The sequence below is a fragment of the Poecilia mexicana genome, unplaced genomic scaffold (genome assembly GCF_051168715.1).
Source record: "Poecilia mexicana isolate PSO_F unplaced genomic scaffold, ASM5116871v1 scaffold_4, whole genome shotgun sequence".
NCBI classification, from domain to species: Eukaryota; Metazoa; Chordata; class Actinopteri; order Cyprinodontiformes; family Poeciliidae; genus Poecilia; species Poecilia mexicana.
In genome coordinates, this window is record NW_028263373.1 from 25,138,216 (window position 1) to 25,165,939 (window position 27,724).

Sequence of the window (27,724 nt, forward strand, 5' to 3'; positions counted from 1 at the left end):
CGGACCAGTATGCTCCGCCTGAAATGAAATTATTTCTTTAAAAGAACCATGGCAGAAAAAAAGTTCTCAAATGTTCTTTATCACAGCAACTTGATAAAGAACATTTATCAAGTTTCTTTATCAAGTTGGTACAGCAACTTGTATCAGTTGCTGTTCTCGCAGAACAGCAACTGATAGAGCAGGTGAAGGTAAACACCAGCACTACTTCCATCTGTTCAGTGTTTTCCTTAACAGAACATAAAACGTAACACTAATCCCACACTCATTACTTACACAAACATCAATCACCTTCCTAATGTTTGTCCTGATGTGCTGTGCTTGGTTATCAACTGTGGCCAAACATTTCCACTTTAGTCTCATCTGTCAAAAGGGAATTGTCCCCAAAGTCACATGTTTTATTTCATAATGAATCTAATTAGAAGCCTATTTTCAGTTTTGCATTAATTTTTAAAAATGACAGTGGTGTCTGAGTGTTTTTGCCTGAGGTTAGCTGTTTGGTTTCATAAAACACATTATACTGTACATTACTAATAAAATGATACTTAGAAGATTTCTTAAAAGTTGATTAATCATTATGTGCTCTTTGATTATATTCTTGGAGACTGACCAACTGGTTTTATAATCTTGTATAACTTGCCAAGTCCTTTATCTCGGGGTCTTTTCTAAATTCTCCTCAGCTCTAATAATTTGCATTGTATTGTGTTACACTCAGTTTAGAAAAATATCTTTAAAAATGCTTTTTTTTTCATGGAGTCCATAAACTGTGTCATACTAAAGTGAGGTGTCTTTCTAAAACCATATTTCTGTCTACTCGCTTGCATTGTATAACAGAAATGACAGACTCGGTTTTAGCAGGGTTTATTCATCTTTCTCGAAGTTATTTGTGTTTAAAGTCCGCCTGTTTGGCTCAGCCTCAGCTTTATGAGCCTGACACAAGTGAGAAGCGGTTTCTCTGAAAAGAGGTGTGTCCTGACTGTTTAAAAGGGGCGTAAAATCCTCCTTCCCCTCTGACCAGACGTCCATCTTGCAGCTCTTCTCTCTGTAGAACACAAACGGTACAGTTTTCTTCTAGAAAAAAATTCCAATAACTTTTATCAGCAATAATAACAGCGCGTGCATTCTGTCCTCGTGTCACGTTCTCTGACTAAGCTAGTTTAGGTGCTCTGCTAGCTCTCTACCTTTGCAGGCTATTATTACATAATGGAGATATTTTTCTGAAACTTTCAGGTACAATCTGTGTGAAATGGCCCAGCCAATCCTCGATACGATCTCCGGAGCCTCCACTGGAACCCTGGTGGTTACGGAGCCTCTGAACTTCTGGGCTGGAAAACGGGTGAAGACCAGGGAGGACAAAAACGCCGAGCCCGTTTTCGAGCCTGCAACTGGTAATACATATGTTAAAAGTTTGTCCTGGTGGTAATGCATATTAAAAAGTGACACGTAGAACAATAGCACAGTCCAGAGAGGTTTAGTTTGGTTTATAAGTAACTCTGCTCTGGAGATGAATTTAGGAGAGGGACGGCGACGCTGAAGTTAGCTTCTGATTTGTAACCCTGATGGGTTGTTTCGTATCTTTTTGCAAATCGTCTGCCAAATAACATAACTGTACTATTATTCTGACGAAATGTAGACTTCTAAGAGCTTCTTTATTTCAGACTTAAAGATACCTGAAATAAAGATGAACTGCGTTGCTTACACTAGACAGATAGTCCTTTGCATAATTTTCTCAACAATTTCTAAACCTTTTAATATAAACATAGCTTTTTGAGTTTGGTGCTTTTGGCAGTCATTTAAACTATATTTTTGAATACATTTGATTAAATAATTCAAATCTTAAGTTAGTCACTCCCTGTTGTTGAAGTAGTGTTAAACATCTTTTTTTGTGCACTTATTAGGATGTATTTAATGCATAATTTGTTTATAGTGTGGGGAGAAATATCTTATTAGTTATCTACATGTAAAAACCCACCCAATTAGGTAAAGTACACAAAAATGAAAAGAAAGATTATGCTGAATCGTAGTATTTCTATGACAACTTTTTAAATGCAACAGGTGAAACATAAAATGAAAGAACGGCCCAGTGTTGAAACACTTCTGTTTTCTGTCAGACAACAGAATTAGACTGTCCCATTTCACTTTTCTCCCATATTCTACCTTGGCTTTAATCAATTTAGAAATTCTGAATTTCATTCACTGAATTTATGGGCTAAATCATAACTTCACAGATTAGAAATCCAGTTTATAATCAGTGAATCTTTTATTCTATTTGGCAAAGTACCAAATAAGGGGAATTTTACTGCGGGAGCTTTGCAAACAAAAAACTTTCACACAGGAAATTTATTAACGGTGCTTTATTTAGTTTAGTACAATCATTTCCACGGTTGACCAGACTGACCATTTATTTACGTTTTCCTCGAAGTAGGTTTAAATGGTAAAGAAACCAAAGGGACTTGGACAAATAGAAATGTGCAGTTTTGTAAATGTAAATTTTTTTTTTTTTTTTTTGTTCAGTATTGAAATTTTCTTTCCAGGTTTGACTGATCTTTCTGGCACTCAACTAGAGAAAATCAATCTGAAACTCAAAAGTTGTGAAATAGTCCTTTAGAGTCTGAAACTACAGATCGGATACTAACTTCAGAGCTGTCTTTAGAATTTTCTCCGTATTTTCTGAGGGAGAGAAATGGGGAGACATCTATCAGTACAGCCCAGCTATCTGTAGCTTATTTGCCTTCCTGTCTGCTCAGGCCGTGTCCTGTGCCAGTTGGTGCCCTGTGGGGCGGAGGAAGTGGAAGAAGCCATTCAGAGTGCCCACTCTGCCTACGTGAAATGGAGCAAGATGTCTGGCATGGAAAGGGCTCGGGTCATGCTTGAGGCCGCTCGCATTATCAGGGTGAGCCGGTCAGGCGGCTTTGAAGCTGTCCAACTTTTACTGTCCCTATTGTGCAATTTAAATTGGAGCTGATTATTGCAAGCTTGCAGCTTCTTGTTATTCATTAACAGGAAGCCCTCCCTCCTTCGGATTTGTGCAAAATCCTCCTTTTGTGTCTGGTTGGCCCGTTTTAGGTCGCATAAAGGAGTTTGGTTTATTTTCCAGTAATGACTCTACATTTTTGCTCCCAATCAAACAGGAACGGAGGGAGAAAATTGCAAAGCTGGAAGTGATCAACAATGGCAAGTGCATCACTGAAGCCCTGGTGGATGTGGACGTTGCTTGGCAGACCATGGAGTTCTACGCCGGCATGGCTGGGACGCTCACAGGTGGGTGCGGGGATATCTCTTTGTGTTTCGAAGCGTACTTTCTGTTTGTCTGAACGCGGGTTTGTGCTATGACTGCAGGTCAGCACATCCAGCTTCCTGGAGGAGCCTTCGCCTACACCAGGAGGGAGGCCCTCGGGGTGTGCGTGGGGATCGGGGCGTTCAACTACCCCTTCCAGATCTCTGTCACCAAGTCGGCTCCGGCCCTGGCTTGTGGTCAGTGAACAGCAGCGACTTTCAACTCTCATTTTGACATGAAGTCACTAATAAAAGAGATGGAAGTAAAACAATGGTTTTTCTAGGTAATGCCATGGTGTTCAAGCCGTCTCCCATGACTCCTTTGACTGCTTTGGTTATGGCTGAGATCTACAAAGAGGCAGGAGTGCCTGATGGCCTGTTCTGTGTGGTCCAAGGTGGAGCAGAGACTGGCACTCTGCTCTGCCACCACCCCAAGGTGGCTAAGGTTTCCTTCACAGGCAGTGTTCCAACTGGCAAGAAGGTACAAATGCTAAAAATGTGTTGTATGTGCACATTTGGTTCACACAGCAAAATCTTTAGTCTGTTTTCAAAACCTGAGAGTCCACACATGACATTAAAACATTGTAGCTATTGCAGGTTTGGTATTGAGCCAAACCCGTTATAGTTCGATAAGAGGTGTTTCCGATGTTTGATTGAAACATCAGAATGTTTCACTCAACAACATTCCATTTCGAAATCTTGCTAATCTGGACAAAAATTGTCATAAAAGTCTTCCCTTGTGAACGAGGCTCTAGTTGACAAAACATCCAATTCTTTTGAATAGCAGCACCTAGATTTACCAAAATGAGTTAGAATGACTCCATCCCTGCTGCATGTCCTCTCAGGTGATGGAGATGTCTGCCAAGGGGGTGAAGCAGGTGACCCTGGAGCTGGGAGGGAAATCTCCCCTCATCATCTTCAAAGACTGTGATCTGGAGAATGCCATAAGGGGGGCACTCATGGCCAACTTCCTGACCCAGGGCCAGGTGAGACTGATGGGCGTCCCATCCGTATTTGCTCGTGTCACTCAGCCCGTCTGAACTAGAGCGACCTCTGTGAGCTCTTACAAGGTGTGTGTGAAATGTGTAGGTTTGCTGCAATGGAACCAGGGTGTTTGTACAGAGGGAGATCATGCCACAGTTCCTGGAGGAAGTGGTGAAGAGGACCAAGGCCATCTCTGTGGGCGACCCGCTGTTGGACGGCACCCGCATGGGAGCCCTGATCAGCAAGCCCCAGCTGGACAAGGCTCTGGGGTTTGTCACTCAAGCCAAGAAGGAGGTTGGTTCATTATCATTGTTGGATTGAGAGACTTAAAATGAGGCTATGTTCACACCCAACTCCAACATAGTCACCCAAAAAGTCCAATCTGTGCTACTTCCATAATATGTTGAACCAAATCAGATTCATAGTCAGAACGGCTATGTTGCATTTCATCAAACTTTTACAACGTTGACATGAGACATGCGCCATAATTCTGCATCAGAAGAAGCCAGATCAAACAAACAATTCTGAAAAGAATCAGAATTATGAAATCTGTCAGTGAAGCACATCCCATCCTGACGCCACCGCTCCTGGTTCTGACCACACATCCAGACAGACTTTTCTAAAGACGTTGCCGTTGATGCTCCACAAAAGGTCATTGTTATTAGTTATGCTTTCTTTCTTTCAGCTTCTTTCATCTTATGATCTTGTGACGATACTGTTGGCTCTCAATGCTGAATAACTTTTATTATTAGTTCCGTAAACAGTGTACTGCTGTGTGATGTCTATGCTTTTCTTCTGAACATGCGGGTAGCTTTGGTGTCTTAAGTCATTGTTGAGAAAATTGTCTTTAACAAAGAGTAAGAAAAAAAACTGTTTCAAAAACCAAAAAAATAATATATATATTCCTAGTATTTATTTGAAGGCTTTACAGCATTCAAACACACTGCTCACTGAACACAGTCAGGATTCAAAGCCTCGAGCCGAACACAGCATTCAGTTTCATAAGAAGGGTTTCATACATTCACATAATTTGACAATCTATTTGGTTACAAAACAAATTGCAAGCATGCACATATTTTTCATAAGGGAAATGAAACATTCAAGGACGTTATGAGGGTGGATATCAGACTAATTAGAAACAATTCAACAACTATTGCAAAACTGAGTTCAGAGAAACCGCTTCAGAAAACCTTACATTACAGAAGAATCTTGACACTGTTGCACATTGATTTACCGTATTTTCTGCACTATAAGGCGCACCTTGAATGAATGGCCTATTTTAAAACTTTTTTCATATATAAAGCGCACGTATTCATAGAATAGACACTACAGTTAGGGTTGCCACCCGTCCCTTATTGAACATATACGGGACGCTATTTGTTCCGTACTCCAAATGTGGATGTGATAATAAAGACCAGATACCCGAGTACTTTATATAGCAGGCTGCCCCAGTCATTGTTTCACTCACGGTGTTGGTGTTGTGATATTGTGCCCATCTGCTTTCTGGGTAACACAGACCAACTGACACGCTGCCGCCCTGTATCTTTTCCCCCGACCCCTCAGGCTTTAAATGTATAGGGGCTGGTCCCTTGGTAATCCTAGTCGAAGCACCCCCTGAAGCACCCCGGATGAATGTCTAAAGCCACTTTGTTGACATAAAGAATGTCAACACAACAGTCCGACTCCGGTCAGCGAAGAGAGCCTTCCGCGACTGGGCCGGGGCGTGGCCGGACGATGGTCACCCTTCTCCATTCGCGCACAGCATGTTGATGGAGAACGTGGTGCTAAATGACCTGCAGACGACCTGATTACAAACGGTCGGTAGGTAGATAGGTCAGTCAAACTTTATTAACAAACCAGCGTTCTGACAACTATCCCATCATGCACCGCGCGCTTCTTCTTCTACGGGCGAAAATGAAGTCGGCGACTGCTTACCGTAGTTGCTAGTTGTGGCTCAATATTGGTCCATATATGAGGCGCACCGGATTATAAGGCGCACTGTCGGCTTTTGAGGAATTTGAAGGTTTTTATGTGTGACTTATAGTGCGGAAAATACAGTAGTCATAATCATAGTAACCATCAAAATATTCCATCACACCATTCACACAGAAGTCTGATTGTGGCTGCATTTAATTAGTAGCATGATCGACCCCAAAAAAATCATATTTCAGCAAAAAAATCTGAATTGATCATTCAGACCTGCTGTGTGAACGTAGCCGTAGATCCTGAGTTTCCAGATCTCATTGTTCTCTTTGTTTTTCTGCCAGGGAGCCAAGGCGCTTTGTGGAGGAGACCCTTTTGTCCCCACTGATCCCAAACTGAAGGGGGGTTATTTCATGTCCCCTTGTGTTCTTGGTATGTTTGACCCCCTCACTCATCGTCGTAGCAATTACTGGTTTCTGTCAAATCACAGTTCACACACCTTCTGTTCACAGAAAACTGCAGAGACGACATGACCTGTGTGAAAGAGGAGATCTTTGGTCCGGTCATGTCCGTCCTGTCTTTTGACTCTGAGGACGAGGTGATCCAGAGGGCCAACAACACCACCTATGGACTGGCCTCTGGAGTCTTCACCAGGTGAGCAACAGAGTCAGCAGGATTATCTCTGACCAGCAATGAGTAAAGATCTACCGCTGCTTCCCTTTGAAGAGGAGTTTATTGCTTTCTCTAGGTTGGATTTTATAACTGCCCATTCATGTCGTTCCTTTCACTGCAGTAGGTTAATGAAGTTCAAGTCCAGACGTGAGTGGTTTAATCTTTTACCACATGAAATAAGTTCCTCCCTCCTCCTGCAGGGATATTTCTCGAGCTCATCGTGTGGCAGAGAGGCTGGAGGCGGGGACCTGCTTCATCAACAACTACAATAACAGTCCTGTAGAAATGCCATTTGGAGGATACAAGATGTCAGGTAGCTTGTTGGGAGATTTCTACATTCATAAACAATTCTTTCAATTTAACTTTGAGAGAACGTGAGATTTAGTGTAGGAATGAACACAAACTGTTGAATCTCCGCAGGCTTCGGCAGGGAGAACGGCCAGGTGACCATCGAGTACTACTCCCAGCTGAAGACTGTGGTTGTGGAACTGGGAGACGTTGAGAACCACTTCTAAACCCTGAAAGTTTACATGCAACACTAGAACTGTCACTAAAGATTTTGACTTTCTGCAATTATGTGCCACAGAAAAGTTGTAGAGTATAAACCCACCTTCTTACTTTGTGAAATCTGAAGCAGTAGATCAGCAATGCTTATTTCCTGCACCGACCCGAACTTTCTATCCACAAAATGTGACTCCACCTGAGGATTAAGCTACTATACTAACTGATATGTTCATGTGACCGCATAGGTATCTAATGTCAAAGAAAGAGGCCTAATAAATGTATATCAGTATTGGGAGGAAAGCTGTGCCAAATGGTGGTTATGATGATGTATGCTTACCTGAAAGTGTTTCTTTTTTCAAAATAAAACATTTCAGTGACAAATATCTCTTATTACTTCAGAAAGTAATTCATTGAAATATTTTACACTTCAGTTATTTACCAACTACTGTAACTTCAGTGATAATCTTTGTGTAAGTAATGTAGAATACCAGTTTTAGTATTTAAAAGATCAGCACAGTGCCACCACATGGTCAACTTGAGGTGTTGCATAAGCTTACTACTTTTAAGGAAAATAAAATGCAATCAATTGTCTTCAATACATCTGAATCAAATGGCTGAAGTGAATCAGGTGTTGTAGCAGAAACCCATCTGAAAGTTACAGCACACCCATAAAGTAGACTTTGTAATTCAATGTACTTATGGTTTTGAAAAACATTCGATATTCTAGTATTTGACACTTTAACACTACAAGGAATCCAGCACTTCTGTGCTAAAGTAGCAGTGTGCTATATGGTTGAGTAATTTCTCTACGAGCGGACTAAAACTGGGGGAAGTTGGGTTTTTCACTTAAAGCATACCTGTAACCTTATCACAAAATAAGATATTCGGAATTATACATCAGTCACATATAATAGAAGTGTGATGAACGACTCTTCCAGAAGATGGCAGTAATGCAACAAATGGGATACATATTGCCATAAAATCCCAGAGAAGAAGAACACGGCTTGTTTCATTTCTCTTAATCGGCTAGATTGTTGTTCAACGATGCAGGTAAGTTTGACTCCCATACGCCCCTTGAAGAAATGCACCCTTCATCGGAAGGATAAATGTTTTAGTTTAGCACAACTTATGGTTTATTCTGCTCATATTAACACACATCTAAACACTGTAGTTAGCACAGCTGGCTAAGCTACGTAGCTTATAGCTACATGGCTATGTTGCTAACCGTTCTCTGTATTTGTGTTGCTTGTTTTTCTTTCAGCAACGCGAGGAGAAGCAGCTAGAAGCCTCGGTGGATTCTCTCATCTCTCTGGTGGCTCTCACTAAAAACGCTCTGCAAAGTTTCATCTACAAGCTGGAGAACGAATACGAGCGACTGACATGGTGACTAAATATTTGACTACAAACTTATGTTGCTGCTCAGTTCCATCCTAGAGTTACAGAGTCGGGTTCTTCTGTTTCCTCTTAAATCATTTTGCTGTTGGATATTACTGGGCCAACATTAACTATGGAAGAGTTGATAGTCAGAAAATGTTTATAATGTGCATATATTGTAACTTCTATGAAATCAAACCTTACTTTCTCTTCATAGGATGAAGAACAGCCTTATCTTTCTCCAGCTTAATTGTAGAACATTTTACCACAGCAGCGTGTGTGTTGCTCTCTCTCAGGCCCAATGTTCTGGATAACTTCGGTCTCCTGTCTGGTCAGCTGAACACCATCAATAAGATGCTGAAGAACGAGAAGACGCCGTCGTTCCGCAGCCAGGTCATCATCCCTCTGGTGCTGTCCCAGAAGCCAGATGACGACCTAACGGTGAGTGTATTCTCACCGTTGTCCTCCTGTGTTTTTGGATTTCTGCCTCTCATCTTTCTTGTTTTTGCCCCCTCAGGTCCTCACGGAGCAGCGTGTCCCGGTGTTCAGCCATGAAATCGTCCCAGACTACCTGCGGACCAAACCCGACCCGGAGGTGGAGGAGCAGGAGAAGCAGCTGAGCACAGAGGCGGCGCGCATCGGTCCGGATGTAGCGCAGGTTGGTTACGTGTCGTCTTGACTCCTTTATTTTTCATATTTTATATCGAACAGTTGGTGTGTTTTACATTAACTCCCTCGTCGTTGGATCATCGAACAGAAACAGATCCAGGCGCTGAATAAAATGTGTTCCAACCTGCTGGAGAAGCTGAACAACCCACGCGATGACAGAGATGCAGAAAGTGCTGGTAGGTTGCACCGCTCCGTTTGTTTCTTTCTGCGTCATGATTGAAATCAAAACCTCAACATGTCTCCCCATCAGCGTCCCGACTGAACAAACCGTCGTTTAACCCCGGAGACACCAACGCCTTGGTTGCAGCCGTTGCATTTGGAAAAGGCCTTTCCAAGTGTAGGCCTCCAGGTCCCATGGCTCCTGGACATCCAGGGCAGGGGCCCATGATGAGCGGGGGGCCAACCTTACAGCAGGTCACTATCGGAGGTGGTGGAGGCCAGCAAGCAGGTATGGGGGGACCGGTAGCTCCACAGCAGCAAGGACAGCCGGGTAAGAGGCCTGGTTTGGAGAGCGTTCAGAACTCAGATGAAAACAGCATCAGGCTGTGTGTGGGCTAACGACCAGATTGTGATCATGTTTACATACGCTCATCATGTTTTAACACGTTTACGTTTAAACTGTTAAACAGTAACAGCTTAAACATGACGTTTAAGATTAGACTATAACGTTTATGAGGGCGTATTGGGGCCATTGTAGATGGAAATAAAACGTGGTAAATATCTGTCCTCTTGACTTGAAGCTCAAGTTTAAAAAAAATTCTTAAAAATTTGAGGGGTTTTTCTAGAAAATTTTTGACTTTTCAAATTCAGATTTTGGGCAGAAATTTTTTTTCTAATATACCATTATGTACATCAGACCAGTAAAAAAACTATTTTCAAAACAGAATTCAGCAGATTGTATGATCTAATTTATTGAAAATGACTGTAACATGACTGGAGATGGATGTATATATTTGCACCTCTATAGATAAATTATTGGGAAATAACATAAAATTAATTGAAGTTATTGAATAGTCATCCCACACAGATATTGTTTATGTCCTCGTCTCGATGAGTGGATGTAAACCTCTGATTTGTTTGACGGTTTGTGAATGTTTACAGTTTTTTTCTGTTTGTCCTTCAGGGAAAATGCCAAGCAGCATCAAGACAAACATAAAATCTGCATCTGCTTCCATGCATCCCTACAACCGATGAGCCTTCTGCTCTCCTCCTCAACCTTCATTCCCAACAGCTCAGCTCTTCATGGAACCGACTGAGCTGGAGGAAGCTGCTGCTTCACTGGCTGGAAGCTTCCTCAGACCAGGGGCCCGCAGCCTGTGGCTCCGGAGCCACAGTGGCTCCGGAGCCACAGTGGCTCCGGAGCCACAGTGGCTCCGGAGCCACAGTGGCTCCGGAGCCACAGTGGCTCCGGAGCCACAGTGGCTCCGGAGCCACAGTGGCTCCTACTAACTTTGACTTGATGAAGAAACAACTGAGGTTTTAAAAATGCAATAACAAATGCACATTTTTTCATGTTCATTTCCACAACAGTATCATATACTGTTCATTTTTATTTAGAACTTTTTCTCTTAGGCTGGAAACTGAGAAAATGTAGCCATTATTTTTTAGAAAAGCTTTTTTTTGTAAGTATATGAAAGCCTGAAAGCAAGAATCCTGAGGTTGTGCTTTACAAATTACAATAGATTTTCTGCTGTAGCTATTTATCAAATATAAGATGCCTTTTTATTTTTTTTATTTTATGTTTTTTCAAAGGATCAGGTAATATTCGTGGCTCTAACCCGTTTTATTTAGCTGCACTGAGGGCAGAAATAACTGGATTGTAACAGTTGCAGATTCCCGATTCAGAACTAGGCGGGTTTGTGAACTAGACCTTCTGTTTGTAGCCACTAGATGGAACTATATCAACATTGAAAGGCCTGAAACAACTTTATCTTTACACAGTTCATGTAATATCTTTCTTTTTATTTTTTTCTAAAATAAATAAATACAAAACACCTTGTTGTTCAATGACTAGATTAAAACAGAAATAAACACAGTCCGCATGTATTTTGTGGACAAAACAAAATACTTGCCTTGAATTTCGCTCCGTTTCTTCTCTTTGTTCATTTTTTTTTTCTTTCCGCAGCAGCAAAGGTGAGAGTAATAAGTCCGGACGTCGCTCTGTGTGGCCTGATAATGTCAAAGTGTTTAAGGGGGGGAATAAGGAAGTATTGCTGCTGACGTGTGAGGGGGGTCCTCTCTCTCTGTCGACTCCAATCCCCGTCCCGTCCTGCCGGGCAGACCCAGCGCAGCGGCCGCGCTGCTGTCACAGCGGGCCGGCCCGTGGCTGACCTACATACCCCTGTGTGAGCAAACAGGCCGCCGTCCCGCTGCGTCAGGCGCTCTGCTGAGACAGCTCAAAGCTGCACAAGGTCACTGGTTCACCGAGGAAGGGAAGGCTAGGTTGCAAACAAAGACCCCAACACAAAACATCCTGCAGAAACAGCAGCGATCTGCCACAAACTTTGTTAAAGTCTGTTTTAGGAACTTTATCACTAAATGAAACAGAGATGGATGTTTAAAAACCTTTTCTTCTGCTAATTGGGAAGATTTTTCGTTTATGGGTTATGAAAACAATTGCATGTAAAATTAGAATATTACATAAAATTAAAAAAAAATTAATGTGGGCTTGAGGTTCAATATCTGCTTACGGATTATTTTCAGTCAAACGAGGCTCATTGATCCCATATTCTAATTTATTGAATAAAATGTGATTACAACCAGTTTAAGTCTGTTTTATGTGCGACCACAAAATATGTCGTTCAGAACCTTCTAAAAATTTCTTAGTTATAAAAATTTGATATCACTTAAATGAAGTGATATTCCTAACAAGAAGCTGGATCATAATAATAATTTAGATGGAATAATAAATATAACAAGGAGGACTATAAACCAGAATACTAATTTTACTTCAGTTCAATTCAGTTTTATTAATATAACACCAATTCACAATAAATGACTCGAGACACTTTATTATAAAAAAAAGCATTTCAGTTCAATTATACATACTTTCCTATTGATAATTACCAAACAGTACAATACAGCTCAATTCATAATCCAAAGTAGTTTAAAAAGGTTTTATCTAAGAGAACCCAGCAGAAGGCATGGAGTTATTGACCTGCAGCTTTCACTCCTCCTCTGGACGCAGCGACAGCAGAAAATCACCTGCTTTGTGTCTCTGACTTTACAACAATCCCTCCTACCAAATATGTTTCATCAAAAACAGGAAAAAACCTAAAAACCAACCATGTCACCATAGTAAAAGAATGAATGTGACAGTTACTCCAGCATTGTGTGTCTTTGTTTTCTACTCATTCATGTTTCACAGCGATAACTTTGTTCCTTCCTCCAATAAGAGCTCGCTCTGGCATGACTGGAGAGAATTCCACTTGTCCTGTAACGGAGAACACGATAAGGTCCACGTCCCACTTGTTACGGAGGCTTCAGGCCAAAACTCCCACACCCAGCAGTGACTCAGACAGGCTCCAAATTCTCCTCCAAATCCTGTGCACTTCAGGCAGCCTGGGAGGATTTAGTGATGTGGGCCATTTCTGCAAACGTCTTCTTCATTGTTTATTCATTTTATATAAAAGTTGGGATCAGAGGAACATATTGAATGTCTGTGGGTGGCAGGAGCTTCGTGAACGGTGCCAGGGCTGAGCTGTTTCCGCTGGCTGGAACTCACCCACCAGTTCTTACTGCATCCTATTCCTGATTAATTTGCCTTTGCTGCTTGGACATTTTGTACCACTGATCACCTTTTACCAAAGGACAACACTCCTGTAACCCTGACCAGGTTGGTGGACACTGAGAGGATCTCTCAGTCCTGGTTCCTCACAGATATTCTCTTCCTTTCAGTTCAGTCAACAGGTTTCCTGTAGGATCTCGGTCTGAAGACTGAGATGACTAACCCTGGCTCAGTTTTACCAGTAGAGTCCAACAGATTTCTATTTAATATGTTCTGGTAATTTAAAAAATGGTGAAACTAAAGAATTAGAATTACCCAAACTATATATATTTCCTAAATGCCTCAAAACAGAGAAAATATTATTTAGAGATTCTTTTGTAACTTACCTTGAATTCTATAGTTTACATGCATTTGGTCAGAATCAGGGATAACCGTCTCTTAAGCCGTGTTACTTGGTTCGGGCTTCCTTCCAAAATCATCCGACGGGTTAGCACAGACATTTGTCCCTCACTTTTTAAATGGCGGATCGGTTTATAATCTAGTAGCAAATAACAAACAGTTGTTTTTTCACTTTCTAACATCAGCGATTGGACTGAACACGAGCGGAATGGAAGACGATGAGGGATGAGCAACATTCTCCAATACTCCAGTCAACCACATTTAAATATTTGCTCTCTTGTCACTTTTAAGTCCCTACATCCCATGTTTTAAAGGAAGACATGTCCTCTTTGCCTTTTGGACCCAGTTAGAACAGGGTCTTGCTTCTCTAAGGTTCTTGCTAATGGCATTGAGCTTTCTTTGAGTTTTTAATGCACCCATAAATTTAGATTTACATCCAGAACACCCAAAACTTGAAACTTTCATTTTACCAACACTCTGTAGAAAGGAAAATGAATAAAAATCCAGTTCCTGTTAGCGTGTCACCTTGAAGTCATTAAGGGTGCGTTTCTTTTTAAATTCAATAGAAGCCCTCCCTGGAACAGGCCAGTTATTGCAGCTGGCTGGATTTGCATCTTGTTGCCATGTAAAGTGGGTAATGATGGTTAAAGACCTGTGTAGCATTTGTCACGCTGCAGCTTGTTTGTTAAAGCGACGAGGAATGAAAGAGAACATCCAGCGATTGTTCTCTGAAAAGGATTTGCACCTTTTTTCTCGCCGCAGAGACTGAATCAGCCTCACAATGGCTTTTTGCTTAGCAGAACCTCATGAATAAATTAAACACGTCCAGCTCTTCCAGCTCCAAACAGCGGCTAGAAAAAGGTGTGTGATGGAAACTGGGAGGCCCATCCATGTAATTACATGTGATCATGTTTGCATATGTCACTCCCACGGCCTCTGATTCCCAGCGCTCCCGGGAACCTCTTCCTAATCCACAATTTGATTTGATGTTTAAACCTCTTCCACTCTGTGTTTTTTTTTTTCTTCTCCTCCTTCCAGAGGAGGGATGAATCGGAGGCTCAGAATCAGACATCCTGTCTGGTTTATCTGGAGGACAGAGATAAGTGCGGATGCCGCCTCTCTCGGGGAATGCACATTAGCTGTGCCTCGGAGGGAGTTCATGGTGTGGGGAAAGGTGGTGGAGGGGGAGGGGCGCCTGTCGGCCAGGAGCTGCACAGCTTTCACTCAGTCTGGGAACTGTGAAAATATCCCCCATCACACACACACACACACCCACACACACACACACACACACCCACACACACACACACACACACACACACACACACACACACACACACACCCACACACACACACACACACACACACACACACACACAACACAACACAACACAACACAACACAACACAACACAACACAACACACGCGCGTACACAAACATACCCTCCTGGGCAGTTGGGCCGGGCTGCGTCGCTCTGTTCGCGGTGATAAAATGCCTCCGCGTCATGGCGCAGTTGGAAGTCGGATGTGTAAAGTTATCCAGAGGTGTTGGACTGACAGGCCCACAATGTGTTAACTCGTGTCCTACAGTGACTTCTGACCCTGTTACTAAAGTCTGGAGGAGAGGCGTCGCCGAGGCACACAAGTTTGTGGGAGAAAACCCACAATGCAACAGTCGGTAGGTATTTTGCTGCTTGGCGTGTAGCTTACAGGTCTGACTTGGCTTCTCCCGGCGGATTCTGGTTTCGACCCAGAAAACGGATTTTAGCTCCAGTCTGTAACTTTTATAAAAAATAGTTTGTTAAAACAGTTACTATGTCGTGATAGTATAAGACAGATGATCTGTGAATAAAAAGAGCTTCTCCTCCTCCTCTTCCCTGGGCTACAGAAATACACCGCTCAGCCAGAAACAACCAATCAGAGCCAGTAGGAGGGTCTTAGCGCTGTTAATCAAATTATGCTCATGCTACTCAGACCTGTCCTTGCTCTTTGCTGCACCACATCTTCTCAAGGTCAGCCTGTCATGAATGCTAAAACTAGTTAGCATGGCTAAGACAGATAAACAGAGAACAGTTTCTCTCCATAGCCTGCTAATGTTCTGACTGTGGTGACAATGGTTAAATAAAGATTTGACATTAGCAGCGCATACAAGCTTGACAGTGCTAAGACCTTCCCCCTGACTCTGATTGGTTATTTCTGACGACCAATCAATCACCAGAGTTGTATTTCTCCAGAGGGCAGTAGAGGCTAAGAGTGGAGCAGATCGATCATTTCACAGATTATCTGTAACATTTTATACTGTCACAAATCACGACATGTTGATAGGTTAGCAAATATGTAGAAATAAAAGTTACATATTTAAGTGACTAATGTCTACACCTGCCATAACTTGTCAGTATAAATGACGACATACTGAAGTTTCTACATGCTAAGCATCCTGACACTTTCTGCTGTACTGGTGAATACAGTAAACATACAGTTGATACCAGAAGCTTAAATACATACATACAAAAAAAAAGCATACTTTTTTTTCCCCAGTCTGAACGACTTCTATTTTAGGTTAGTTAGAATTATCACAATTATTTCTATTTGTTACATGCCACTATAATGGAAGAAAAAATGTCAGAGATTTATTTGTAAATGTTTTCAAAATCATAAGATTGATTAAGTTATTTCCTCACATTATGATCACTGTTAACTGTGCAGAATGAATAGAATCTAGTTCTGACATTTTCATCAACATTATGGATGAATTTTACATGGAAATGCTAAAGTCTCCATTATTAGGTTTTAAATAAATGGCTAAACACAGACAATAGTAGTTATGACTGGCAGGGTCTTATCATATTTAGCTTTCTGAATATTCTAACAATTTTATTTTTGAAACAATAATGTATTTAATAATTAAATACATTGCTATTGATTATTTTAAATAAAAAAAGCATTTTATTTACATTTTTGGAGTTTGTAATATGGAAAAGCAGAAAATATTTGCAAAACAAATTAATACATTTTCTTCTATGGGATGTTTTTTTTTTTTTAAATGAAGAACCAATCTAAAACATGTTGCTGGCACTTTTACTACCATTCTGCTGTGGAAATTCACAGAAATTATGCCATAAAATGAGTCTGCTAAAAACAGCATTTATTGCTATAACATCTATAGTTTAAAATATTATTTGGTTTTTCATTATTTTTACCCATGTTTTTCTTGTGAAAGATCTAAAAAGGCACTTGAGAGAGGATGACAGTCTAATTGTATTTTTAAAAAATGTTGCATTAAAAATGATCCGATTGTTTGTTTACAGATACACACTGAACACACATACTGAACTGCTGTTGCCACTGGATACTTCTTGTATTAATTAGTACTGTTTGCTTTTCAGTGATGTTCTAGCATGTGTTTGTTGCTGTGATTTCTTGATTCTCTGTTCTTCTTCTCTCTTCTTGCAGGTGTAGAAGCAGACCTCTGAGGTGTGTTCTTGTCTTCTCTTTCATGTCTCCATTGCAGTTTCACATAAAGTTGTTTATATATATATATATATATATGTATATGTAATGCTCCACTTGTGAAAGTAAATCTGTTGGAGCTTCTACGTGGCAACATCCTGAGTGCCACCCTCCCAGACACGACACATAAAAAAAATAGGATTAAAGATATAACCCAGCAGTTTTTACAGTGTACCAACCACACATGAAAAACGACAAAACGTCAATGTAAGCAACAACAAAACCCCCCTGATTTATTTGGAGTACGCATTGCCAGTACAAATAAAGAGCAGAAAACCCCCCTCACCTTCCAGCTAATGTTCTCGACAAACAGGTTTGATTTGTGATTAAAAAGACAATATTTCTTCATTTGATACTTGCTTTTTCTATTTTTTTTAACATAATCAGAGATCTTAAAAGTTAAAACCCATCAAGAAAAAGGTTCCACGGTTTCACTCTGAAATCCTCATTTAAAAAAAAAAAAAAAGACGGTATAACATCCAAAACACTGCAGTACGTTATTTTATTGAAGAACAAAAAGACATGCAACAAATAAAACATTTCATGTTTTACAAATTGTTCCTTTTTCCTCCCATGTCTTCTTCTTTTTTTTCTTCCTTTCATATCCCAAAACTAAAAAAGCGTCATCACATGAAGCTTCGGTAATATTTGACAGGCAAATGTGAAAAGAAGTGTTGCGCCTTCTTTGGGAAAAAAAAAGAAGAAAAAACAGTTCTTGTGTTTTCCTTGCATGGCCGGCGCTGTCAGTTCTGTCCGATGCCTTCTGAAGACATGAGTGAGGCAGGTTCTGTCCCCCCCTCCCCCCACCCTGCAGGTGAGAGGGGGCAGGGTGGGGGGGTCACAGTCATCCCAATGAGTTGGTTTGGTGTGAAGACTCCACCGCTGGAGCTCTGAAATCCACGATTTCAAACAAGTGTAATAAATACAAACACATCTTTAGAAAATAAGAATAAAAACAAAACATTTTGTGACTTCTGAGGACCAAATTTAAAGATCCGTTGGGTTAAAAAAAGAAAAAAAAAAAAAGAAAAAAAAAGATGTCCGTTAAAAAGCAGGTCAGGACAGCAGGCTTCAGTCTGTGGTCTGAGTGCATAACAACAGAACAAAACCATCCATTTCCAAAGATGTGAAAGAGGTGCATATCTACATACTGTACACAGAGCGCTGTTGGGCTGATTGACGTACAGACAGAGCAGACGCAGCTGAGACCAAAACAAACCAAAGAGACGCAGATCTCATCAGGAAGTGCAAGCAGGGGAGCGGCGTGCTTTTGGTTCTGGGTTCTCTGTGTTCACACTGCATTTATTTGGCTTTGAACACAGGACCCTCCCTCACTGGTCCTGCTAAAGCTCATCCGATTGTTTTTGGTATCAAAGTAGTGTTCATGTTTTCATCGGCTAGTCATGTACGGCTCAGATGATAAACGTTACAATAAAAGGTCGCACGTTGGTAAGTGTTGTGTCTCTTTACGAACAGAGAAGAGGAAAAAAGAAACTTATCTGTGCCAAATATTTCTGATTCTTCCAGCTTTTGATTTTTCACCGGGTTATGTGTAGAAAAAAATGATTTTTGCTCAATATTTGGCACAAAATCTGTCCGGTGTTTACTCAAGGTGAAGCTCTGATCATGTGTGGACATGCATCAAAACAGATTTGGTTACCAGCAGTTTTTGGCCTGATTTGCTTCCATGTCTAGCGTTATATTCTCTCCTATTTCTATCCTCCAATCAGCAGGCGGCGTTGTGCTTCATGTCATATTGACCTGCTGAAACATCCCTGTAGTTTCTGATTCTTTTTATTTCCTGGATATATGCATGCGGCTGGACATTTGTCTGAATTTGTGTCATTTCAGTCTGTTAATCGCAGAGACAGAAGTACTTCAATACTTTTTCACTACATGACTCAACAAACCGTCCTTTCCAAAATTATTTATACTTTTTCACATTTTGTCATTTTACAACCACAAACCAACACAAGATCACAACATGGCTCCTCTATTAACACTTTGACAGCATAGAAGGTCCTATAAAAAGCTCAGCAAATACTCAGGTCCACTAATTGCTAATTGCTGCTGGCTAGTCTGGAGGAGCTGAGTCAGGGAGTTGTGCTTTGTGTACCAGAAGGTCTGTAGCTTGGAAACTGCAGCTCTGAGAAGGAGCTGTGTTTCGAAGGCGGAGGTAGGTCCACCCAGGTGTTTTGAACAGCTCAATGGTTACCATGGAGATTAAATTATTTCTCAAACAAGCATGAAAGAATCAAAGCACCACTCCAGGTGTGTCTTTGATGATAATATAACATGATGTAAATCTAAAAAAACTTTGATTTTACACAACACTGCCCCTTTAAGAAATTTTCTAAAATTTGAAGGTTCTATTAATTTTTTTTAAATTAATTTCCATTTTATGATTTTCAAATAAGTTGTAGTGTTTTTTTTTAATTTAAAAAATAAAATCATAAATAAAGGTATGATAAAAAATGGTAATTTTGTTTTGAAGGGTTGTGTAGCTTCATTGTTCAGTTGTACCGAAGACAAAAATGTCTCTTAATGTAATAAAGGCTGCTGACTCCTGATCTGCTGAAACATGGGAGGCTGAATAGATTGTAAATTCATGACGCACTTATCAGATTTTTACTTGTTTCTAGAAGTTTTATGTGTAACATATATCCACATTTTTCATCCTCTTTCTTTTCATGCACTTTTTTTTGTTGTTGTCAATCACATAAAATCCAATCAAAACCCGGTGAGGTTTGTGGTTGTAAGCAGAGAACATGCGGAAAAGCTCAGAGGGATGAATCTCTGCAGGATGTTAGTAAACGAGATTAAAACTGAACCCAAATTCACCTCCAGGGCTGAACTTTGGCAAGACGGAGCTGTAAAAACAATCAGGCTGCAGGAACGATAATGCTAAATGGGAGCAGTTGAATCGTTTGCTGTGTTGGAACTGAAACCAGAGGTAGCGTGAGTGTGTTTCATGTGGCCACTCGGTGGGCTGGGAGCGGACAGTAGGAGTTCATGATACAAAGTGAAATACAAAGAGGCAACTTGGACATCGAGTGGAAAATATACAAACTGTGAAGCCCAGACGTGAGTTCTCTCTGCAGGCTGGCGAAGCTGCTGAGGAGGTCCAGACAGAAAGAGGAAAAAAAAAACTACAAAAATGGTGGAAGCATTGTCCCCAGACCCCGACTGCCTCGAGTCACATCCAGTCCTGCAGGATGGGTGGGGGTGGGGGGGAGGAGAGCGGTGGGTGGGAGTCGGAGAGCGGAGGATCAGTTGGAGGTGTCAGAGTGAACGCTTCCTGGTCCTTCTGTGGGGGAAGTCACTGAGGAGGGGGTGGGAGCGTCGGGCCAGCCTCCGTTAGCCTGACACACAAACACACACAAAGGACAGTCAGTCACTTATGGAAATATTTACAGGTAGAAATCATTCTGCAACTTTAATAACAAATGGGGTCAAAATTATGCATACTGTCCCATCGATATGTCATCCAGCATCACTTTCCACCTGATTTTCAAAGACTGATATGTATTTTTTTAGCACAATCAGATATGTTACTTTGAGTCATTATGAATTTCTATTAAGTGAAATATGACTTAAAAGAAATCTGACTTTGTAATTTAACACTTTGAAATTAGGCCTCTGTCTCTTTAAGAAACTCCTGCTCTTTCTGAAACTCCGCCTTCAGGAAGGCATCACAACATGGGTCACCTAATAACCCTTAAACATTAAAAAAATAAAATAAAATCACAAAGAAGTAGCTCCTATGAAGAGCTTGGAAACTGCAGCTCTGAGGAGGAGCTGCACCTTGAAGGCGGGGCTATGTCCACCCAGGTGTTTATCACAGCTGAATGGTTGCTGTGGAGATTAAAGGATTTCTCAAACTTCCATGAAAGAATCAAGGCAACAGTCCAGTTATGTTTCTGATGAGTGAAAAACATTACGACATGATGTGAAGCTCAAAAAATTCCATTTTACATAACACTGCCCCTTTTATCAACAAACTTCTGCTATAATTCTGACTGGATATCTGAGAGCTCTAGCTGGCAGAAAAGGTGGATGTTGGTTCTCTGTCAGGAGCGAGAAGGTTTCACATCAACGCAGACTGAGAAGGAGCAGAAATGTGGTGCCAGTGCTGCTGCTGCACCTCACAGAGTGGATGGAAGGATGAACTTCAACTTCATCTTAAATCAGCAGCTGGACTTTTGAAACTTGGGCACAAGTGGGCGTTCCGACACTATGTTATGTTATGTTAGATAAACCTCTAACAGATAACAGGGAATTCTAACTGAAGCTAACATTGTTCCACAGAGAAAAAAATAGTTTAAATGATTAAAACTATCAAATTAAATAGAAAAATTCTAGATGAGTAAAACTGAAACTTGAAGTTTTCTGGCAGATCACTGATCTTTAAAAAAAAAAAAAACCTCACCTGCCGATTCAGAATTTGGCTGATACCGATTTGTTTTGTCTGAATAAACAATAAATATAGCAGCAAAATCACTAGGTTATGGATGCACATGAGATCAGCTTATCATATATCAGCCAAAATTAAGCAAACCAGGTTCATTTTATGGCTGCACCCCTAGTTATTAATAACTTTTTAAAGAAGACACACAACCTTACTTTAACTGCATCCATAAAAACACCAACTATACTGTCAGGACTGCCAGAACCAGAATCAAATCAAACAGATGTTTTGACAGAAACGGATCAAATCAGAAAATCTGATCCACTAAAATGAATATTTCAAGACTTTTAGACGGTAAGGATAACATCAGACATCTTTTATTTAAAAATAGGTAAACTATAAGTTTCCTTGAGAAACTGAGGCACAAGAACCATGCAGTGAAGCTGACTGTTTTATTAATCAGTCCCAATAGGAGTTCCTGATTGTTTATGCAATCAGTTCCTCATTAGACCCTTTCCAACGACGTGGGAAAAACATTTTTATTCCTTAAAGAATTTAAATAGTTTGATTTTTGTTTCTCCCCATATTGATCATGTGACATTAAATAAGTCTGTGGCAGCAGTGTAGTAAAAGTAAGAAATACTGCCACTTTCAGGCGGGAGTTAGCATTGTTTAAATCCAATGTTTTTGACTACTTTTTTCCAGAATATTTGAAATAAACTCAGTTATGAATTAGTGTGAAAAAATGTGAGGATCTATTGATATTGCATGAAATTGTGAAAAACTACAGGGACAGAATAATAGGGAGCAAATATCTAAGGAATAGACTCTGGGTTGATTAAGGAACTAAAATACAACAAAATCTGTTTCAAAAACCCAAAGAAAAATTTGCCTTTCATACCAGAATAAAAAAAAAGGGTAAAATGAAGTGTTGTAAAGAAGAAGCATGAGAGCAGCAGACCCCCCTCCTTTAACTTCCAAGCCATGGCTACATAAATCACAGACCAACAGCCTGGCTGACAGATATCCTGCTCCTCCATTATGCATCGCGGGGCTTCTCTACAGGCCGCAGCGCTGCAGAACACGGCGTAGTGTGGCAGTGAGGATGTGGAAGATGTGGTAGAGCAAGCAGGCGTCCAAGGAGAACTGCATGTTAGAGGTCAAAGGACTGGGAGGGAGCGGGCCCTGAATACGTTAGCGGCCTCTCAGGGTTAGCGCAGCCGGCTGCGGCGGCCGCTCCCAGCAGCCGGGGAGCCTATTTGAATACGCAGCCCGTGTTTTTCTATGCGGGAGACTTTTTGTCTGATTATCATATGGCCAGTGAGGCAGGACGGCGACAGCGGAGGAGGCGAGGCGAGGCGGTGACCGTCCTCGTCCTCTCGGCTCGCTGTCAGGGCCATTAAAGAGACAGGAACATGATCTGAGCAATGCGCTTGGATTGCTGTCCCAGACCCACACTCTGCTCTCCTTGTGTCTGTCTTATCGATTTTCCCCTTTACGACACGGCTTGTCGCTGTGAATTTTCCTACTCTTTGCTGCCGCCAGCTAACACCCACACACCCACCCTCTCCACTTCCACACCCCAAACTCTGCTGCAAAATAAGACAAACAAGACCAGAACACACCCCTGTGGCGAACGAGGAGGCCGCTGCAGCAGCAGAAAGAGCTTTTATTTTTACCGGAAGCTTCCGGCTAACAGCGGGTCAGGTGGAGGGAAGGAGGTGTCACCTGGACAGGGGTGGGGGGCAGCAGGTGTCTGGACGGGTCTGATGGGACGTGACAGGCTCTGCATATGTGTTTGTGTGTGTGTGTGTGTGTGTGTGTCCGGTGCGATATGCAGCCAATCAAATGGGTTACCGTGGAGCTGAGACAAGTCCCACTAAGTGGCATTGTGAGCCCCGTGGCGTCAGAATAATTGGCATGGAGAGAGAAGAGGGGAAGAGGTTGCTTACGTTGATGCCCTGCGGACTGTACATCTGGTTGGCTGTGAGTCCTTCACTGTATCCGCCTGTCTGACTGATAACATGGCGAAGGGTATCCACCTGAAACATCCCCAAACAGAGCAAGGTCAGTGTCAGCACGAAAAATCACCAGAGATCAGAGCGAGGGACAGCAACTCTACAGGGTTCTGTCCTTGGAGACAACAGACAAACACAGCTGAACGAAGACAAGTACTCACTTTCTGCTAGCAAAAAATGGAAATATTTACATACATGATGAAATATTTACTTGATGAAAACATCATTCTTTGTCTGATTGTTTGAGGAATCAGTGAATTGGGAATAGTCCTTTATTGGATAGACCAACACAAAACAGTGCATCTGTTGAGATGTGGAGGAAAAAGGATTCATGATTTTACAAATGAAACTTCTGGAAGTGTTGAGTGCATTTCAATTAAGCCCCTTTACTCTGATACACCTAAATAAAACCCATAAGGAACTGACAGGCAACACAAGGGAGTTGGTAGAGGGGGGGCAGGAGGGTATTTCCAAAATCTGGTTTTTATGAAAGATTGGCAAGAATAAAGTCACTATTGAAAGAAAGCCATAAGAAAGTCGGACAATCCGTCACTAGCTGTGTTTCCATTTGCCAAGAAATTGCACCAATTAGAAATACAAAAATAAATTTGCTTGTTTAAAAAACTCACCTTGTTCTGTAAAACATTTTTGAGCTACAAGGAGGTATTTTTTTCGACCATATTGAAGTTAGTGTAGTATCATGTAGTTCACAAAACTCAACACTTTTTTCGCATCACACGAATCACGTGATCAACAACCAGAGGTCAACAGGAAGTGATAGGAGGATGATGGAGCTGCATGGTTTTTTTAATGACTAATCGTGAACTAACTTATTCATGTGTGATTTCGATTGTGTTTCTTATTTAATGGAAACACAGTAATTACAAAATTGTGTTCTTTCAACATTAGCGGAATAATGACAAAGTTTTGCTCACATTTGAAATGGAAATGCAGCAACTGTCACTGTTGCTCTGCTATGAGAGAGGACTGAGTGGCAGACCCGCTTAACAACAGTCACCCCACTGTTTCCAAGTTAGTGACTTTGTTTCTATGTTTAGTGACATTTCAGTCACAAACACCATTTCAGTCAAAATCAGAATCAGTAGAATAGTGGCTACTATATGTGAAGAGCTATATATGATATGGAACTTTTATTTATACATTTCTGTTGTGAAACAGGCCTTACATTTTATTATATCTCTATATGTGAAGAGCTCTTAGGTTGTAGTTTTCATTCTGATGCAATTTTACATCAGTTGTTCAGAGACTTTCAGCAGCAAAAGCTCACACTGGATATGAATAACATTGCCAAAAATGCTAAAGGTCAGACAGAGTAAAGACAGGAAAGTACTAGTATATCAAGATATCGTCATCGAAATATTTACCAACATTATCGCCACGGCAATATTTTCATTAAATCGTGCAGTCCTATAAGGGACAAAGAACACATGTGGAAGAAGGTTCTCTGGGAAAACGAGGTCAAGATTGAAAGTGAACTGGAACAGAGGAAAACTAACATCACACATGATCCTGAAAACACCGTCCACATTGTGAGACATGGTAGTGGAAGCATCATGTTGTGGGGATTCCATCAGTAAGACAAAGTTGATGGGAGGATAGATGGAGCTAAATGCAAAGCTGGATACGAAGGCTTCAAAAGACCAGAAACTGGGCTGGAGCGCTACCTAGCAGCAGGACGGAGCATTTACAGCTACACACCAGCAGACTGAGTGAGAGGTGGCTCTACAAGGTTTCAGCTCAGGGGATGATTAACACAAATGCACTTCACACTTTACAGATTTTTATTTGTAACAATAATTAAACTTATAATCTTTTTACCTTCCAATAAAATACATTGAAGTTTGTGGTGAAATAGAAAATATTTCCAAAAGGTTCAAGTTAATAATGAGAAAATATTCTGAACATCTAGACCCTTTGGAACATGATTTAGTTATTATTTCGGTGGCAGAAAAAACATGACTTCATAGTATTCTGACAATAGTTTTTCCCCGACTACATGTAGTTTTTATTAGCTTTTACTTTATTTCTTAATTTTATATATATATAATTGTATGAATGTTTGTATTTTGTGTTGTATGTTTTATGGGACCACGGATGGTAGGTAGCTTTCTGCTATACTCGGTACATTTAATGTTGTGGTAATGTTATTTACTACAACATTAAATGTTCATTAATATGCACTGTAACATTGAAATAAAATCAATCAGTCAAATAAAGAATATGTAATAACCAACACAATAACTACAGGTCACTATCAACCCTGATAGTTCTTGGAACATTTTTCAGTACAAAGAACATTTCAAACATGTTTTATTCATCTTGCACCTTAACCCCAAAGCAAACCCTAATAATCTAATCATTTATTCACAGCTTGGAGTGAATATATTTCATAGATTTAGTGAGGACTAACTGCGTTATACGTCATAACTGCAGGCAGAGGACCAGTAAGGTAATGTGTGTTCTAATGAAAACAGCCTATCTCCTGTCCAGCACTGGGCCCTACCTGCGACTGCACGTTGGCTCCCACCTGAGCCCCTTGGTACGAGTCTCCATTGAGAGACTGCACGCTCATGAACAAGTCCCCGGAGTTTGACATGTTAAAAGAGCCAGCAGAACCTGGAAGGAGAGAGGGAGCAGTGGAATCACAGAGAGCCAGCAGGAGAAGCAAGACGAGCCGTTCAAGCAGCATGCACAGGTTAGTGAGCAGCAGCAGAAGCTGGCTGACATCAGAGCTGCTGAGCCAGGAGAAATATCCACAGGGACAGTCTAGGCTTTAACGTTAATGTTACACACAGAGGGAGCAGGCTGTTTGTTCGGCAAACAGGAAATAGAACAGGAAAATGCTCTCTTTGGCTGTGATTATCACTGACTCACTGACAGAGTCTTCTATCACCACAAACAAACACTTTTTTTTAACATTTGATCCATAGTATATGAGTGAAAGCAGGCTTCTGTCACTTATATAGAAAAGCTCCCTGTTTATGCTAGGCTGAGCTAGGAAACCACTTTTCACTCGTCATAAAGTCTAACAGTTAAACATCTTCAGAAAAGCTTTAAAAAATTAAGTCCAGTATTTCTTTTTTTCATACCATTTTTAAAATTATCACATTCTGTCATATCTGTCATAAGAACAGATCTAGATAGACATTAGCATTGCTATGTTCCAACTTAGCAACGCTAATGCTAATGCACCAAAGCAAAACCAGGAATCAGTCACCAGAGCAGAAATGGAGAATAAACATAAAAACTTCCAACTTCTGAGGAAATAGTATTTGTTGTATGAAGTCATAAAAAACCCTGCCATGCTTTAAATAGCAATTCCGGAGGTTTTAAAATGGCAAGCGTTGTTTGAATTAGGCTTGTTTCCAGATCTGAGCAGGTCTCTGGACAGTGTTCTGAAACTTTGACACCTGTTTTCTCACTGATCTCTTTTGATGAGCGCCAACATTCAAATGGCCACATCTTCTTCATTTTTTTTCTTTTTTATGTATTTTAACATCATTACAAAGCTTCTAAACTTTCAGAATCTGTAACTCAAAATGCTCCCACTGAAAATCGTTCCTGGTGTTGCCGTGATCAGTCACATTTGTTTTATCCTGTATGAACTAAAAGTGGCTTCATGGACATATGAAGAAGGGGACTATCATTTTTCACTTGTGTCTACAAGGAGAGAGGAAGGTGAAACGATATTGATAAGAACCCAATCTGGTGATACTCCATAGGAAACATGGAAGCAGCTCTCAGTCTCAGGCTGGCTCATGGTGGCCATTTTTTTCCCCCCCTTATCTGCTATATGATTGAGTACAGTCATATACATTTGTATGGACCCCCAATAAAGACATGTTAAAAATCTGAAAACAAATTCATCTTTTATTGCAGTAGTATAATTTAGCAATGAAAAGTGTTTATGTAATTTAGGCAGATTTAAACAGTGGGGAAAAAAATCCCATGTTGAGAATTCATTGATTTTTACCAATATTACTGGTGTCATTACTGATACAGTCATTACACTCATACAGTTCCTTTAAAGTAAATGTAACAAAGCCATTCTTAAAATGGAGTTTTTGATGAGGCGATCAGCTTCTCCAACTTCTATTTAGCAATCTGTGGCTTTTTATTCATAGTATGACTAAATCAGCCATTAGCCACTTACATTAGGTTCTTACATGGAGGCTAATGTATGTTCCAAATGGAAAGCAAAGTAAAAAAAAAAAAAGCCTCACTGTTAGAAAACTGCATCTT

The 27,724-nt window shown here is 40.8% G+C and overlaps 3 protein-coding genes across 5 annotated transcripts in view; 2 read left to right on the forward strand and 1 right to left on the reverse strand.

Annotated features, from left to right (window-relative positions):
- Positions 1-953: 953 nt before the first annotated feature.
- aldh9a1a.1 (aldehyde dehydrogenase 9 family, member A1a, tandem duplicate 1) lies at positions 954-7,739 on the forward strand. The gene is made up of 12 exons (XM_015004301.2): positions 954-1,055; positions 1,228-1,385; positions 2,745-2,890; positions 3,129-3,258; positions 3,337-3,471; positions 3,558-3,754; positions 4,119-4,259; positions 4,363-4,551; positions 6,525-6,612; positions 6,693-6,834; positions 7,053-7,165; positions 7,273-7,739. Exons 2-12 carry the CDS (start codon positions 1,244-1,246, stop codon positions 7,365-7,367), a joined length of 1,518 nt encoding a protein of 505 aa, XP_014859787.2. The 5' UTR covers positions 954-1,055; positions 1,228-1,243; the 3' UTR covers positions 7,368-7,739.
- Positions 7,740-8,315: 576 nt separating this feature from the next.
- On the forward strand, positions 8,316-10,759 carry med8 (mediator complex subunit 8). Of its 2 annotated transcripts, none has more exons than XM_015004302.2 (7): positions 8,316-8,406; positions 8,618-8,739; positions 9,027-9,171; positions 9,248-9,388; positions 9,488-9,575; positions 9,650-9,889; positions 10,523-10,759. In XM_015004302.2, exons 1-7 carry the CDS (start codon positions 8,401-8,403, stop codon positions 10,591-10,593), a joined length of 813 nt encoding a protein of 270 aa, XP_014859788.1. In that variant the 5' UTR covers positions 8,316-8,400; the 3' UTR covers positions 10,594-10,759. The 2 variants fall into 2 exon arrangements, with proteins under 2 accessions (XP_014859788.1, XP_014859789.1); XM_015004303.2 differs by having other exon boundaries at positions 9,650-9,847.
- Positions 10,760-17,243: 6,484 nt separating this feature from the next.
- The window catches only part of LOC106928203 (pre-B-cell leukemia transcription factor 1), a 77,116-nt gene continuing 66,635 nt past the window's right edge, over positions 17,244-27,724 (reverse strand). The window contains exons 8-10 of one of the 2 annotated variants that reach the window (XM_088005117.1): positions 25,986-26,098; positions 23,396-23,485; positions 17,244-20,397 (exon numbers count right to left, since the gene is read on the reverse strand). In XM_088005117.1, the coding sequence (XP_087861243.1) occupies positions 20,305-20,397; positions 23,396-23,485; positions 25,986-26,098 (296 nt within the window). In that variant the 3' untranslated portion in view covers positions 17,244-20,304. The remainder of the gene's footprint in view (positions 20,398-23,395; positions 23,486-25,985; positions 26,099-27,724) is intronic. The other variant, XM_015004300.2, reaches the window with a different exon arrangement.

Coding starts and splice junctions, on each gene's coding strand:
- med8 (XM_015004302.2), top strand. Junction 8,740..9,026: donor GAATACGAGCGACTGACATG/GTGACTAAATAT, acceptor GCTCTCTCTCAG/GCCCAATGTTCTGGATAACT. Junction 9,389..9,487: donor TCGGTCCGGATGTAGCGCAG/GTTGGTTACGTG, acceptor ATCATCGAACAG/AAACAGATCCAGGCGCTGAA.
- aldh9a1a.1 (XM_015004301.2), top strand. CDS start 1,244: ATGGCCCAGCCAATCCTCGATACGATCTCCGGAGCCTCCACTGGAACC. Junction 1,386..2,744: donor CGTTTTCGAGCCTGCAACTG/GTAATACATATG, acceptor CTGTCTGCTCAG/GCCGTGTCCTGTGCCAGTTG. Junction 4,260..4,362: donor ACTTCCTGACCCAGGGCCAG/GTGAGACTGATG, acceptor TGAAATGTGTAG/GTTTGCTGCAATGGAACCAG.